At 42.7% G+C, this 17,647-nt stretch overlaps 1 protein-coding gene across 1 annotated transcript in view; it reads right to left on the bottom strand.

Moving 5' to 3' along the window:
• LOC308094241 (transient receptor potential cation channel subfamily M member 5-like) overlaps window positions 1–16,355 on the bottom strand; it is a gene marked incomplete at its 5' end in the record, with an annotated part of 35,595 nt that extends 19,240 nt beyond the window's left edge. The window contains 4 exons of the mRNA XM_080440769.1: window positions 1,517–1,578; window positions 3,553–3,724; window positions 13,704–13,867; window positions 16,250–16,355. Of these exons, the coding sequence (XP_080296895.1) occupies window positions 1,517–1,578; window positions 3,553–3,724; window positions 13,704–13,867; window positions 16,250–16,355 (504 nt within the window). The remainder of the gene's footprint in view (window positions 1–1,516; window positions 1,579–3,552; window positions 3,725–13,703; window positions 13,868–16,249) is intronic.
• Between the last annotated feature and the right edge of the window lie 1,292 nt (window positions 16,356–17,647).

The raw sequence follows: 17,647 nt of genomic DNA, 5'->3' as shown, positions 1-17,647 counted from the left end.
ACTGTCTGGATACAAAAGTACTGGCCCTTGTTGTCTCCGCCAGACTGTACAGTCATAGTATATTTTCTTTATTTTCTATATTTTCACACTTTTTGCTTCTACTACAACATATTGTCCAACAGTCAATCGGCCAAATCGGTCAACATGATCTCTAGAGTGAGGTGATCATGATTTATTAATCAGATTTTGTATAATCCATTACCATGGCCTTTGACTGACATCCAAAGTTTGTGGGCGGGCCCGTTTTTCAAAAAGATATCCACAAATCATGAACTGATCCAATCTGCCTCAAATTGTAATCACACAAGGGGCCTCTAACCAAATGCTACAAATGTCACTGTTTCCAAAACATGCTTTCACTTACCATAGGGGGCACCACAAACATACACAGTTGCACTGTCTGTCGTACAAACTTTTCTCCCTCAGCTTCCTCGTGTTCTGACAGCCGCACTCGGAGACTGACAAAGGGTAGGCCTGTGTCGGCAACCCAGCCTGTTGGAGCACACTTTTCTAGTATTTTATTGTTGGTGTATCTGTCTGTTGTTAGTTTTATAGAATGGGTAGAATAGCTAGTAAACGTTAAAGGGCCACTTCACCAATTTTGCACATATTGAGAGATGATGGTGCGCACAAGGTTTATGCCCCAGGTGTGTTTCTTTATTATATATTTTTATACTAAGACTAGAAAAGTGTGTCCCTCTGAGCACAGATCTCCGCCAGCCCTGGGTAGGCACCTAGTGTGAGTCGTGGGGTGCAGGACACAAGGAAGCTGCAGGGAAATAGGATTTATTTGACAAATGGTGAAACTGTTCACTTTGTGGTGCTCCCTATGGGCAGATGGTAAAGTGCTTTTTGAGGTACCCTTTATAGAGGCAACATGCAATCTTTTTTCTTCTTTTATAGGCCCACGCATATTTGAAGACAATAACGGGCAAACAGTATGGAGTATCAAAACCCTGTTGTCCCCCGCATTGTCACATGGCTAACGAGACCATTTGTACCTAAATTGGTGAAAATGTTGTTTAGGCCCCTCATTGTGTGATATCCAGAGATAAAGCAATTTGTTTCAGTTTCAGACAAAACTGTAGGAGTAGTAGCAAAAAGTTTGTTTTGAAGAAAATGCTAAATGGAATATAATTGTTTTGTGTGATTGTATGACATACAGTTCAAGGGTTATAGGTTAAAACGTAAAGTGGCTTATAGCGCCACCGTGAGGCCCATTTGAAAAAGGTGTGTTCTTCCTTGGTGTGTGCATGCAAACTTTTAGACCGATTGGTACAGCAAGATCTGAGATTAGATTACACATCACACACACAATCTCCACCTCCTAGGCCTACTGGCCTGGAGGAGATAAAAAAGTGTTAGCTAAATGCCTGTAGCTATAATGATAAATAATCAGGAATAATAAAAGTAATATTCCATTAATGCTCCTGGCGCATGAAAGTCAACTTATATGCAATCACTGTAACACAAATTATATTGAGTGACTATTGCATTAAGAAGCAGTGGACTGTACCTCCAGCATGGTTGCCTCTCCTGAAATGAGCATACAGAGGACAGGAATGTCAATGCTGGTTCCTGTGAGAAAAAACATTGTGAAATGATCTCCTTTTCTAATTGCTCTACATACAGTATAGAGCAATGTATGGTTGTGGTTGTGAGTTTCAACAGAATCAATTGAAATTAAAGCTGCAATCAGCGATAAGCGGGCCATAGCATGATAGGCAAAAAGCGATATGGAACAATAGCACAATAAGACATAGAAACAGAATAGATTGAACTTGAGACAAAGCAGCCCATGCAACTAACAAATGAGCATTCTCAATAGCTGCGGGATGGTGGCTAGCAGTCCAGGGTTAAGAACCTTACTCATAGACACCTCAACCCATGGCCATAGACAGGAATCGAACCCTCAACCTTCAGACTCACAGGCTATCATCACAGTAGTGATTGAGCTAAGGCTTCATCCAGCCTGATCGTGTCTGTTGAAGATCATAGACTCTTGCCTTCTGCCATGAACCGAGCCCCTGTATCACCAATAAGTTAGTTGTTCACAAACCATTTACCAAAAGAGAAATGTGATGTCTCCTCGGTATCAAAACTAGTGAAAGTAGCCGATCTACAAGTTCACAAAGCGTTGCTATCCAAAAAGTTGTGAGATTGTAGATCGGCTATTTTCACAATGAAGTACGTCATACATTGAAAATAACTACTCTCAAATAAACGGTTCATGTTATCTTTAACAATTGCACATGCATCAATTGATACAGTCATGTTGTGTGCAATGCAATTGAAATGAAGTCTGCATGAGGTGAGACTTGTACCGGCGATCCTGTGGTTGCAAGGCAGATTTGCAATCAAGCCATTTGACCAACAGACCTGAACTGGTGAAAAAGGAGCTGCGGACAATCTAAGGGCAGAGTTTACTGGTCAAAGGGATAGCTGTGTTCTACATGAGTCAAGGCACATGTGTAAGCAAGTTTCATGGCTGTCGGCCAAACGAGGCATGACTTATGCCTGTTTAAAGTTTGCTATAGCGCCCCCGTTTGGCCAATTGGAGTAAGATTGGTTCCAGTGATATTTGGAATGACCCTCTACATTACTGCAGACTCACAAACAAATGTGAGTCTGCATGTATGTGCTAGGGGCAGATGAATAATTGTTATAGCAATATACATTGGCTCATAAAAGGAGGGACAGCGAGTGCATTTTCCGGCAGCGGCAGCGGCAGCTTCCCGAGGCGCTCGGGCGCGACTCCTTGGCCTCAAGGTCTACTGAGTCGGCGCGCCTCCGTCATGGTCCAAAACTATACTTTATCGGCGGAAAAAAGAAGTTGACTGCGGCTCCTCCACCGGCAGTTCCGCGACTGCCGCTCCTCCACCGGCAGTTCCGCGGCAGTTCCGCTGCTCCGCCGGCAGCTGCCGCTCCACCGCCGGCAGTCACTGCCGGGAGCTGCCGCTCCTCCACCGGCAGTTCCGCGGCAGTTCCGCGGCTGCTGCCGCTGCCGGAGAATGCACTCGCTCCTTCTGCATAAAAGCTTGTGTCTGAACCGTTTTCCATGACCCTCTACTATATTGCTGAGTTTCGTAAAAAGTGACCACACGGTTTAGGCCAGAACTGCAAAAAACGGCGGAAGAAGAATAATGAAAGTGTAGAGATGCAATAAGGGTCCACGGCCCTTTGGCCATGGCCCCTTAAAAATGTGTGTATAATTTTTTTCAATTGAGATATATAACCGCTCCCGGCAGCCATCTTGGACTGACATCTTAAAACATACACTTTTCCGGTTTCCTGTTATTTAGCATGCCCAATACAAAACACAATCCATTGAAAAACCTTTTGTATAATGTTTTGGGGGTTAAACCATATACCTGTCAATAAGAACATAATTGATATTTGCAGCACTAGTTTCTTCGAGCAGTTCAACAAAATGTTTTTTTTTTCTTTCAATGTTTAAGTCACTTTTTGTTGCAACTGGTCCTGGCAAACAAAACTAATTATTATTTTAATTCCAGTAACAAATAATGTAGGCCTATGTCCACCGTCTCTTACCCCTGATGCGTTGGTGAGAGATGTAGTCCTCTAGCATGGCCCTGAAGTTCATCTCTACTCCTCTGCGACCTACACTCCCATCATCCACCAGCAGGAAGGGATCATAGTTGTTGGCCAGGCAACAGGAGACCCCAGTTGTGTTCTTAACTTTGTATGCAATATCGTTCCATTCCTGAGATGGAAGAAAACAGGAATTGCATAATTATGACTGTCTGTTATCTAGGTGTTTTTGGTGAGTCTAATTTGCGGTTGGTGTCCAGGGCTGCCAACACCCCTGGATCCTGCAGGAGTCTCCTGGATTGCGACCACGTCTCCTGACAATCTCCTGGCTTGTCATTTCTCCTGGATTTCTCCTGGATTTGGGATCAAACTCCCAAAATTCACCAGAACACAGGAAATTACATCTACTATGTTAAAAAGTTTCTGGGGGAGGACCCCCATACCCCCTGCTTGGGGGGTGTGGTCAGTGCATGCCATCATACAGAGATATTAACTTTTAAGTAACGAATGGTTATTATTAAAGATGGGTCTTACATTGCTTCAGTCATCAAATCAATTTCTGTAGGCCTACTTTTAGCGTTTTAATGGATGAAATGTACCCATCCTTTTCCGATGCTAGTAAAGCAAGCCTAATAAAAGTATCAAACTCACAAAATTCACCAAAACACAGGACATTACATCTACGCTGTTAAAAAGTTTCGGTGGGAGGACCCCCAGACCCCCCGCTTGGGGAGCCCCCCCCCCCCCCCCCCCCCAAAAAAAAAATCTCCTTGATTCTGACAGTCCAATGTTGGCAGCCCTGGTTGGTGTCACATGTCAAGGCTGAACTGACTCAATTTGGACCCATGACAGGAAATTCAGAATGTATTCCCTTCATACAAGGTGCGACATTTCCCTGCTAGGGGCTTGATTGATTGAATATTGATTGAATACTTTATTAGCAGTTTGCAAAAAAAAGCACAGGAAAGTACAGTTCAACACAAGGTCTGCTAAAGTGACATACAAGGTCTGACATAAGGAGCGCTGACCGACTAAAGGTGGGTGTTTTGTCTCCCCCTCCGCTCCCTCCGGCCCCATCGTCAGCCAGCATTCCGTGCGGTTGAGAACTACAGTCAACCTGACGTCCGTGTTCTGTACGTTGCCTGTAGTACCCTTGGCGCCCTTTGTGCAGTATTGAGGAAAAAAGTTTTCCTCTGCCCCCCTCCTTGTCCAAAAACGAGGAAGTGGATTTGATCCGCCAGTCCGAACGGCTGGGGCCGTGACAAAATTAACCCCAGCCGTTCCTTAAACACACACATAAATAATATAGAACAGTGCAGTAGGGGGCGAAACTCAAGTTTTGTAGACAACCTTTGTTTCTGTCTAGTTTGTGTGTTTATTTGGCTAGATGCTACATGCTAGCTTCATGCTAGCAGTGGTGCCAGGTTTTGTGAGAGAAATAAGCAACCAGGTCTATGAAAACAAGTCCAAAAGAATCGACCAGGCGACATGAGCGCTTTTTGAAAATAGTAGATCTACAATAAATATTTGAGAACCACTGGTTTAAATAATAATTAGCCTAAATAAGCAACTACACTTTAGAAACAAGCCCAAATAAAACCGCAACCACCAATGTTTACAAGCAACTTTACAGAAAAACAAGCTCAAAGTCGCTTATAATAAGCGGACATGGCAACACTATCTTCTAGCCAAATACTAGCTACATACTCTTGCAACTGCCATCTAGTGGATGAATAGGTGTATTACGCCTCTAAGTTTTAAAATCACGTGAACGACCATGCATGTGCCATAAAGAACGTGCGACATCCCTCACCCCCTCACGCACGTGAAACCCATCTACGTACAGTTTGAACAGGCCTTAAGAGGATTATACCCAAGAAAGCGCTATGGCGCTTGACTTTTTACAATGGCCAGTTCCGAATTGCAGCCTCCTGTAAGTGCTCTTTTAGAGCGGTTTTGAAGGAGAGTAAGGATTCACACTTTTTGATGACTGTTGGTAGGGCATTCCACATTTTGGTGGCATAGCAATAGAACAAATTTGACCCCTTGTTTGAGACAAATTTGGGTTGAATGTGATTTGTGGAGCTCCCCCTGGTCTTGTAATTGTGGACGTCTTTGATTTTTTTAAAGTAGTTTGACAGGTACATGGGTGTCTTTGTGGTGTCGTGTATCTTGTAGATCAGGCCCATTGCAAGATGCTTTACTCTGTCCTCTACCCTGAGCCATCCCACCCTAGCAAAATGAGCAGGGGTTAGATGAGTTGTAGGTGTGAGGCCAAGCAGTTGCCTGACCAGTTTGTTTTGGGATGTCTGGAGCCTTGTTTTTAAGGCCTTTGTGGTACAAAGGGGTGCGAGCATAGTCGAAGTGACATTGGATGAGTGCTCCTGCTAGAGTCCTCAATGTATTCCTACTGACCAGAGAGGAGATCCTGTACACAAATCTTGTTCTTAGGTTGACTTTTTTGATTAAGATTTACCTCTAAAATGCAAGCCAGGTAGGTAATTTCCTCTTTTCTTGTGATCGCATTGTCACCCACTTTTACTGTGAAGCCGTCAGCCTTGCAGAGGTTTATTTTGGACCCAAAGAGAATGGATTCAGTTTTACCCAGGTGTAATGATAGTTTGTTATCAGCGAGCCAGGTGCAGATTTAATCGAGTTCAGAGCTGAGGGTTTTTTCGACCTGTAATTTGTCCTTGTACGAGACCAGGAGATGCAAGTCATCCGCGAACAAGAACCAATTGCAGTCACAATTAAGCTGTCATGTCGTTTTTATATAAATTGTCGGGCAGAAACCAGCAAACTTTTTTTTCTTCATAAATCAACGCTGTGTGTGGGTTAAAACAATATTGAACCAATGAAAAATATTAAAAAGCGCTCCTGACAAAACCAGCTAACTCCATTGGTTCGTCAAACTGTCGGCTAAACCAGCTAACTCCACCCCCTCTCCCCTGCGTGGCACACAGAGCTCAGAGCTGCTGCAGAGCTGAAGATAAACACACTTTAACGAGGCAGAGTTTTTCCCCCGTAGTCTGTTAAAAGTAACTATGCAGTGTACCAGTTTATCAAACTTAGCACTGACGCTAATGTTATGAAAACAATTAACTCTATTTCTAAAATCTATATGTAGTGTTTTCTGAGGAGAGCAATGTGACAAGAAATTAGTTCATATAGCATTTCTCTCGCCAGTACTACTGAAACTGCAACTCTGTGAACCCCTCTTTGCAGAAGTTATTGTTATATTTAGAGTCCTGCTTATTATTGTAGGCCTATGTAAGCAGTGTCATTAAGCATCAGGGCATTACTTCACATGTTGTGATGCATTGTGAGCTCTTATCAATGATGGACAAAACCTCCTAACTCCACTTGAGCTGGATTAGGGTAAAGTGGTGATGATTTCGCAGAGATATATTAGGAATAGTAAAGCCCCTAGTATGCTTCCGTGCGGAACGCCACAGCTCACTGGGAGGGGGGGGGGGCAGGGTTCCGTTCACCTCCACCACCTGTTCTCTCCCCTCCAGATAGGATTGCATCCAGTTCACTGGATGCTATCAAAGCTATGTTATCAAAGCCGATTGCTTTTAGCTTATCAATCAATATAGAGTGATTTATGGTGTCAAATGCCTTTTGGAGGTCCAGCATGACCATGCCGCAGTATTTGCCCATGTCCACCTGTTTGATGCGGTCATTCAAATAGAGAAGGCTTGACTGTAATACTATGTATAGGGGAGACAATGAGTTTCATCCTGGCATTTGCCAAGGCACCAAGACAGAAATACCAGTCAAAGTGACGACTGGCCGGGGAGGTGGTTCCGGGTCACAGAATGGAGTAGGTGCACTTTTGCTTCGCCGTTGCTCCCGCAATTTATCATTATACTTGTAAAGCCTCTTTTTCTACATTCAGTTGAGATAAACTGCACTGACTCCTTCCTTATATACTCATTTTGTTTTGCGTTCTTGAAATAATTGAAATGGCTACCAAACAGCCGAGAAAATGTACCAAGAGTGACGACGCTGTCCCCACAGAAATGGCGGCCGTTGCTAAGCTAACAGAGGACCTGAAGGTTTCCCTCACCCACGAATTCAGAATGACCTTTGCCTCGCTTGAATCTAAGCTAGATAGCCTCCAGATAACCGTCGCTGACCACGGCCAGCGTCTGTCTGATCTGGAGGATGGTCTGAATCAATATAGCGACAAGTTGGAGGAGGTTGAGGCCAGATGTTCGGCTTTGGACGATAGCTATGCTAAGCTACTTTCTAAAGTTATCGACACCCAGTCCAGAATTCGCAGAAATAACATCAGAGTCATTGGTTTGGAAGAATCCATTGAAAGTGAACGACCCTGCGACTTCTTTGCCGAAGTACTGGTGGAAATTCTGGGCAAGGAGGTGCTTCCAACACTGCCCGAATTGGATCGTTGTCATCGGGCCCTGACCGCCAAGCCAGCCCCCGGATCCAGGGAAATTGTTCTACAAAGGGAAACCAGTCATGATCTTTGAGGATTATTGTCCGGAGGTGGTGGAACTGCGCTCCGGCTATCGTGAGGTCATGGGCACCCTGTGGAAGCAAGGATTCAAGCCGTCTCTCCTATTCCCTGCGAGACTGTTCATCAGGACCAAGAACGACGTAAGGAAGCAGCTTGCATCACCCAAGGAAGCCGTAGACTTCTTGAAGACACAGCGCAGAGCTGCCCAGGAGCCGACTCAGCCGACCGAGGACGAGGATGCCCCAGAGCCGACATAAAAAGACGGACGCGTCGGACGGTAGTATCCTCACTCTGGCCTGTTAGCTTGTTGCTAATTCATTGACCGTCATGTCTACTTTTTTATTTCTTCGTTTTCACAAAATATTTCCGCCTATATGGGCGATACTCTAACGCTGGGTGATGTTTGGACGCTTGGGAATTTGTTTCTGTTCATGTCTTTTTTCTAAAAACATTTAAAGAGTCTATGACACTCGGATTTGTGTGTCTGTTAAATGCTAGGGAACTTAGCGCTGTTTTCTCCGACCTTTTTTATTTTTTACTTTTTTGCTTTTCCTATTTTACTCTTTTAGAACTATACATACATTTTTTTTGTTCTATGGGCGATGCTGTAAGGATATATTTTATGCCTCGAAGTGTTTTTATCTGACGCTGTTGGGATGTTTTTTTTACTTATTTTGTATCTGGGGGTTTTAGTATTAGCCATGTTTATTGTCGCTCGGCCGCGCTAGGGAGCTTAGCGCCGTTTACTCTATCCTTTTATTTTTGTTTATTTTTTACCTATCCTATTTTATTCTCTTAAAACTTTACTTTTTTTTTTTTTTTCTATGGGCGATGATGTAAGGATATGTTTGATGCCTCAAAGTGTTTTTATTTAACGCCGCTGGGATGTTGATGTTTACTTATTTTGTAACTGAGGGTAAAGTTTAGCTTGTACATTAGCCATGGTTATTAGCCATGTTTGTTGTTGACGGCCGTTCACTTCCGGTCGGTCGCGTCATCGGCAGGAATACAGAGCGGACGGGGCTTAAGCAATTTCAGCCTGTCCTGTGTGTGTGTGTGTGTGTGTGTGTGTGTGTGTGTGTGTGTGGGTGCGTGTGTGTGTGTGTGTGTGTGTGTGTGTGTGTGTGTGTGTGTGTGTGTGTGTGTGTGTGTGTGTGTGTGTGTGTGTGTGTGTGCGTGCGTGCGTCAGGCTATTGTTGTGGGTAGCCTACTTGTGTTGTTGTTGGACCTCTTGCTAACAAAGTATAGGCCTAATAGTATAGTGTCATTGCTGTAACATGGTATTTGGAATGTGACGCTGTTGCTGCAGCTAGGGTGTACTATACGGGTATATGGGTAGCTTATACTATATGGGTAGCTTATAGTATAATAGATATAGATTTCTCAGCTCCCCACCCAAAATCACCACCAGCCGCTGCTGATTATTTAGATTAACAGTTTCTAAAAAAATAACAGAGGACATTGTGAGTAACTCTCCCAACGCTCTCTTTCAGATGTATTTCAGTAATACAGTCTCTTCAGTTTTACTGACCTATCCTGTACTATATCGCTATACCAAGTCCATATTGTATGAACATTGTGAACAGAGGAGGACGAATTACTCGACCCCAGTACTTGAGTAAGAGTACAGATACTCCTTGGTCAAATTCACTCCACTATAAGTAAAAGTAGCTCAGTCAAAATGTTACTCAAGTAAGAGTAAAAAAGTAATTGTTTTTAAATATACTTAAGTATTCCAAAGTACATGCTTTGACAAATACTTAAAGTAAAAGTAAAAGTAGAAGTACATTTCTTAATTTTGATATCAATTAATTGCTGTAATGTTTTCACAATGAATTTATAGGACCTTGTAACTCTTGTTTCAGAGAAGTACTGTAACTCTCTGAAACCACCTGCACTGCATGCACTGATGTGCTTGCTTGTAGATGTTATACAAAGCCTTCAGAAACACCTATAACAACATAGAAATGACTGAGGAACCAGAACTAAATACTTTTACTCCTATACACCCATACAAGATGTAACAAAGAGGCGAGCGGAGGGGGAAGCCAGAAACACGGCTAGTGTGAGAGCAGAAGTTAAGCCAATTGCATTTTAGGGAAGAAAAAAAACAGCCAACCTACACCAATGCAACTAGTCTCAACTCCTTGCAACACAACTGTTTTAAGGTCAACCACACCGATGCAACTCCTTGCAACTGCCATTGGGGTTAATGTTTGCAAGTAGTTGCAAGTAGTTGCATGTTGCAAGTCCTTGCAACATGCTTGGCGAAACATTGTTGTGGATGTGGAGTGGGCTTAAAAGTACTCAGTACTTTATAGTCTTCCTAGAAATATACTCGAGTAAAAGTAAAATATTTGTCTTGGAAATGTACTCAAGTAAGAGTAATACGTATCAAAAAAATCTAATACTCAAGTAAAGTACAGATCCTCAGAATCTGTACTCAAGTACAGTAGGCCTACTCAAGTACATTTACTCCGTTACTGTCCACCACTGATTGTGAAACACATTGCAGTGTCCAAGGCACCCCTGAGACCAGGTTTGCCCCTGGAAACCACTGGCCCCAGCATACACACAAAAAATGCAAACAGATGCCATGATGCTGCATGTGATGCTTGCAGGCTTTGTGCCCAAGGTGCTTTGTCAATTTAGTTTGACTCAGGCCAGGTGTGACTACTTCAATCTAGCCTGGATTAGTCTGGCCATGCCAGGCTAACTTCAATCAGCCATCACCCATCACACAGTTTGGTTTTCACTAGACAGTAAGCACTCATGTTGGTGTTCAATTTCATTTATTTTGGTTTTCACTTGACAGTAGAAGCACTATTATTTATGCGTTTTGTTGAGCTGAGTAGTCAAGAGAAAGTTAATAAATAGTATTAGAATATGTTAGAAATGTGAACATTTTAGTTTTACAGCATTACAAATATATTTGATTTGATATTATTAGATTTTTATCATTGTATTCATTGGTTTTCTTTTATTGTTATTGTTTTCAGTTAAAAACACAAACGCATGCCGTCCTTCTGAGTGGACCGGTCAAGAACTCCTTGACAAATTGTTATTTTTAAGTCTAAAGACACATAAAAACACTTAGTAACATTTTTTTAATCACAATTCATGCGTGATGAGATGGGCGAAAATACATTGAAAAGTATTTTGATACAAAATACAAATACTGGGTCAATTTTTTTTATCAAAATACAAAATATAAATACTTGTCTGAGAAATGTATTTGAGACAAATACGTATTTTGTATTTTGAAAATACATGAAAATACATTTTTATAAAAAATAGTAAATGATTAGTAAATCTATAGATTGATTGCCAAATATTAAATGAATTGCCTGTCAGAGTTTCTAAGAATAAATTGACCATTTTTGGTCATAGCGGTCGGACTTTGGCTCTGGACAATCGGATGTCTGTATATGTCAGTCCTTGTCCCTTTTATACCCATATATGGATATCGCTGATGTCATCAGTACATGCCCATATATGGGCAGACCCTTTTTTGTGCCCATACATGGGGCTGACTGATTTGTTTGCGGCTGATGCTATGACGACACATAGAGGTTAGACAACACACTCCACATTTGGGTGTAGCTGCATTTGGAACTCCTTATATGGTTATGGCTGAGTCAGATTGACGTCAGAGGTCCGCCCTCCGGCCGGTTGCCCTCCCATTAACCAATTTTAATATAGGATGCAGTATGTAGCATATAAGGAAACCAGACCTTATGGCTGTGTTTGTTGTTGTTTCCATGGACATGGTGAATAAACAAGGCTGCACGGAGCCACAACTTGAACTTTATTTAGTAAATTATTGTCTCCGCAATTGTCTCCAGGCCGAAGGCGTGGCCGAGACTATGTTTTTGACCCTGTCCGTCCGTCCTGTGTCGGTCTGTCTGTGAGCAGCTAATCTCCGGCCCCGTTGGACCAATCGGCGTGAAACTGTGCACGCACACTCCCTGGAGGCCAGAGCGCAACCTCTGCCCCAAATCTTCATATCGGCCTGTTATAGCGCCACCAGGAGGCAGATTTTTGCAGAATACATTTTTTTTTCACCTACAGATTTTGTCCAAACATCACACAAATCATGATCTCTATAGTCTAGTCCTGTGATCAAGACAGATGTGTCCGATTTTTCATATTACCTGATTGGCTTAGATTGGCTTCCAAAGTTTGCAGGTGTGGTCCGTTTTTAACAAAATGCCTCAAATCATGAACACAGCACCCGATTGCCGTGACACTTTGCAGACACATTCCCATTAGGCCAAGGAAGAAATGCCACCCTACATTTTCAAATCGGCCTCATGGTGGTGCTATAACAGGCAGATTCACATTTTGGTCTTTAACTCTTGAATCGTAGGTCATACAATAAAAATAAGCTCACCAAAATTGGTACCTCTGTAGTCATGTGATGAATCTGTCAGATTTTTTCGATTTCATTCCGATTGACTACGATTGGCTTTCAAATTTTGCAGGAGGGGCCCATTTTGCACAAAAAATGCCACAAATCATGAACGCAGCTCCTGATTGCTGTGAAATTTGGACACACACTCATAGTAGGCCAAGGAAGAACCTCCACTCCAAATCTTTCACATTGGTATGGTGGCGCTACAACAGCCCACTTAACGTTTTGGCCAATAACTCTTGAACTGTAGATTCCTTGAATTCTCATTCTCCATATAGGCCCCGGCCACCTGTGCCAGATTATATTTTCGGCCATTTAGCCTTTTCTTCAAAACACACTTTTTGCTACTACTCCTACAGATTAAAAAAAAAAACTCACACACACCGCTACACATTATCTCTAGGGTCATGTGATCAAGATGTATTAAGTTAGATTTTTCAGATCCCATCCCAAGTGGGTATGACCAAAGTTCTAAAGTGTCTAAAGTGCCTGGGTAGGCGACCCGGCCTGGCAGAGACCTGTGCTCCGAATAGCAAACTTTTCTATTTTTTTATTCCACAGTGTAAACCTGTGTATATGTTTAAAATTGGTCAATTTGAGAATACATTAAAAATCGGAAAGTATCTTGATACAAATTACATCTAATTTTTTCCGTTCCAACCAAATACAAATTACAAAATACAAAAAAGTATTTCAAATACGTATTTCAAATACATGTATTTCAAATACTGCCCATCTCTGAGCGTGAAAGGGTTAAAACAAAACAAAACAAGCATCAGAAAAAAAAGGGTGGCCCCCCTGCAGTGACTCAGAGGACCGCCTAGGGGTCACGGACCCCCTGTGGAATACCCATGATGTAGATCCCAGTGGAGAGTATGTACTGTGATAGGTTTCCTTCTTTGAAAAAAAGTGTGTGGCCAATTGGAAAACAAAAAACAAAAGGAAAACAAAAAAACAAGAAAACAGCCAACCTAAAAGAAACTAGTACTTCACAGCCTTCCTACAAATGTACTTGAGTAAAAGTAAAATATTTGTCTTGGAAATGTAATTGAGTGAAAGTATAAAGATAAAAAAAAATACTCAAGTAAAGTACAAATACTCAAAATATGTACTTAAGTACTGTACTTAAGTAAATTTACTCTGTTACTGTCCACCACTGCTGATACCCCAAACTTAGTGCTGCTTTTAAGGATACAATGTAAATATATTGCAGTTATAATGCCGTACTTGTAAACAGTGTTTACATGTACATACCTGAGGGTAGACCAATCGATGTCGGTTGTGCAAAAGACCCCAGGGAGCGATGCCCAACGCAACAACCGAGTTGTCAGAAAAGTCTCCGGCGACGAGGTCCCTCACCGCCTCTCCTACACATCTCCCTACGCCTTCATGCAAACCTTCTGTCAGTATCCAGGCTCCTGAATGTGCGTATATGTGTGTGAAATATGTGTGAGCAAGAGTGACATAAAGAGTTTGAGTGTTTTGTTGGCAGAAAGGGAGAGAAAAATACACGCAAAGTTGATTGTTAGAGATGTCCTGATAATCACAGTTCAAAGCTGACATTTTATATAAAGTTGAAAAATAAGCTTTAGGAGACATGGGGTGCCACAGTGAATTTGGTATCAATCATTAACTCATCAACCTTTTACTCCACCACTTAAGCCAATTAGGTCTTTAGTCCTATGTATTGTATTTTGATAACTGAAACACATTATTTAATATTCAGAATGTTATGCCAATTTCTGTCATTAGTTTAGTCGACTATTGAAGATTTCTTCTCTCCCCTGAGTCCCCTGATGCCATTGTTGGATTCACACGGCGGCAGATGCCTTAGGAGGGCTAAAAGAATCATAGAGGACAAGCAATATCCCGAAAACAGTCTGTTTGAGATTATTCAGAAGGGCAAGCACTTGAGGTGTCTCAAAGCCCAAGGCTCAAGCTTCAGAAAAAAAGCTTCTATCCGACAGCTGTTAAAGCCATGAACAGCGACATGGAGACATGGAGGTCAGCTGATCGACACGTCACATCCACCCAAAGGTAAATGGAAGTTCAGAAGTAATAGTGATAAGATATAATGAATAGAGGAATACTCAGGGGGCCCTATTCTGACCAAGGCTATACCCACTGCCCACTACCCGTGAATTACTGCCCGCAACCCGTGAATTAGGGAGAAGGGAGCTGGCACTGTCCCTAAACGGTATTTTGCGGCTGCTATACCCGCTATTCGTTATGCCGACTCTGTTATTTGCGCCTGGAGGTGTGCCCGTGGGCGTGTTGTTGCATTATCCCCAAAATTGCTATTTTGCCCACACATGTTTTGGAAAGCGCATAGCGGATTCTAAAACCACTCGCTATGCCAAATTCGTTTGGTGGAGCACGCCTGCAATGGACATGTCAGGAGTGGGCTGGAGCACACAACGGCACAACATTCAAAGGCTCCCTCTTTCCTAATTCTCAACGAATCTCTGTGATTCTAATTTTCCTATAATCAGCAGAGTGTCAATTCCTTGTGTCAAATGTGTTTATATAAGATGAGATCAATTTGCGAGAGGAATAAGCAACCAGGTCTATGAAAACAAGCCCAAAAGAAGCAACTACAGGCCACATGAGCACTTCAAACCTATATATGTCGGCTACTAAACAATGAGCATATTTATATATGTTGGCTATTTGAAAATAGCCGATCTACAAGCTCACAACCGCAACCCGCAACTGCCATTATTTACAAGCAACTTTACAGAACAACAAGCCCAACGTGGCTTATAATAAGCAGACCTGGTGTTACGTCCCAGATGGTGGTCCAGGAGGAAGGGACGGTAACATATACCCAAATTATATAATTGAGACAGACAGAAGTTGAGGTTAACTGAAAAGTTGTTTATTAACAAACTAAATGGACAAAAAGTAAATGAATGCCAAGTCAACAATACAGGGAGGGTCAGGTGGTGCCAAAGGAAAGAATGTAGTAAAACCAAAACTCAGTCTAAACAAAATAAAGATATTACTTACTCACAAGAGAAACAAATCCTTCCTACTCTAACAAAGAACAGAAAATACAATGGGTGGCACTCACCTCTAGACTAGTGGGATTAAACACTGGAATTACCTACGTGCAATATGTACAGGGTACCCCAGAGCTAAACTGCCCCCCCCCTGTACTAAACGTTTGGCAAAAGGTCAGAAAGTCTTTATAAGACTGGAGGTGAATTAGTTAGGACAATACATGGAGCAAACAAATGAGCTGCTGGAAGCATGGTGGGGAAGAGAGAAAGATGGCCGCCGTCACAGGTGCTTTATATATGATGACGATGGAGGTGATTGGTGGAGTGATGAGGGGAAGGACCAACCGGTGGTGAGAGGCGGAGTTGAGTTGAGTGAATGGGCTGGACCTGAGAGTGAGTGACAGAGAGCAGCAGGCAGAGAGTAGCAGGGAGAAAAACACCATACACAGTCTCCCCATAAACATACAGTCTCCCCAAACCCATACACGTAACACCTCCCACCCTAAAGACACAAACAAAATGTTTGTGGCTACAAAACACCACTCTTACAGACTGCGGGAGAGAGCGTCTGCTAAGACATTCTCGGAACCTTTCTTATGACGTATTACTAAGTTATAATTCTGTACAATAAGGGCCCAGCGCATGAGTCGCTGGTTCTGGTTATACATCCTGGATAGAAAAACCAAGGGGTTATGGTCTGTGTAAGCTACCACAGGAAGTATACTGGACCCTACATACACCTCAAAGTGTTGTAATGCAAACAGAAGTGCCAGTGTTTCCTTCTCTATGGTTGAATACCTGAGCTGGTGTTTGTTAAACTTCCTAGAGAAGTAACAAACTGGATGGTCGAGTTCCTGGTCATCTGTTTGCAACAAGACTGCACCGGCTCCAGTACCGCCCGCATCTACTTCTAACTTAAAAGGAAGAGTAAAGTTTGGAGCTGAGAGGACAGGTGCACTACATAAGAGGGCTTTTACGCTCTCAAAAGCACTCTGGCACTCACTGGTCCAGACAAAGGGCCTAGAGATACTGGTTAGGGCAGTGAGCGGAGTCACCACTGAGGAAACATTCTTACAAAAACCACGATAGAATCCGGCCATGCCTAGAAAACGGCGCAATTCTCTTCGAGTGGTAGGCCTCAGGAAAGCAGTGATGGCAGAGACCTTGGCATCAATGGGCCTCACTTTTCCTTGGCCTACCTCTTTACCAAGGTAGAGAACTGTGCCTTTCCCAAACTCACATTTGGCTAGGTTGAGGGTTAAAGAAGCATTTGCTAAACGACTAAAAACTTCTCTCAGGGTTGACACATGTGAAGTCCAGTCTGAACTGTACACTACAATATCATCTAGATATGCCTTACAATGGGGGACATCCCCCAATACCAGATTAATGAGCCTCTGAAAGGTAGCAGGAGCATTACACATACCAAAAGGCATCACTGTATATTGGCAGAAATGATCAGGTGTCACAAAAGCAGAAACTGTGGATGCTTGATATGTCAAAGGAACCTGCCAATATCCTTTGAGCATATCAAGCTTACTCACATAAGTAGATGGACCAATCTCATCAATACAGTCATCAATCAGTGGCAGTGGATGAGCATCTTGTACCGTTACTGCATTCACCTTACGAAAATCAGTGCAAAACCTTGGGCTTCCATCTGACTTGATGTCTAACAAACATGGGGAACTCCATGGACTGGAGCTAGGCTTAGCAAATCCATGTTTTAACAAATACTCAACCTCTTTTTTCATTGTCTCCCGCTTAACAGGATTAACCCTATAGGCCCGCTGTTTGATGGGCCTAGCAGTGGTTAGTTTAAGGTCATGTCGGAGAACTGAAGTTTGGGATGGAATATCACTGAATAAACTTGGAAAATCCAAAATCAGATTCTCTATATCACTCAAGTGATCCTCTGGCAGGTGAGACAGAAAGGAAGGTAGATTCAACAACATTTCAGAATTTGCTAGTCTTGCACCCTGTGGGGTTGCGTTGCGCAACACCAGCCCATCATCATCAGGTTGAGAATCACCGACCTTAGAATTTAATGCTACACCTAAAACTGCAGGCTCTGGAGACCTAGTTGGAACTTCATCCCCAGAGTGATACAGCTTTAGCATGTTAACATGGCACACACGGGACTGGCGCCTTCGGTCAGGGGTGCGAATAACATAGTCTGTCTCACTGATTTTTTGC

The sequence above is a fragment of the Gymnoscopelus braueri genome (assembly GCF_963280865.1).
Source record: "Gymnoscopelus braueri genome assembly, chromosome: 2".
Taxonomy (NCBI): domain Eukaryota; kingdom Metazoa; phylum Chordata; class Actinopteri; order Myctophiformes; family Myctophidae; genus Gymnoscopelus; species Gymnoscopelus braueri.
This window is presented reverse-complemented; position numbering and strand designations above follow the sequence as displayed.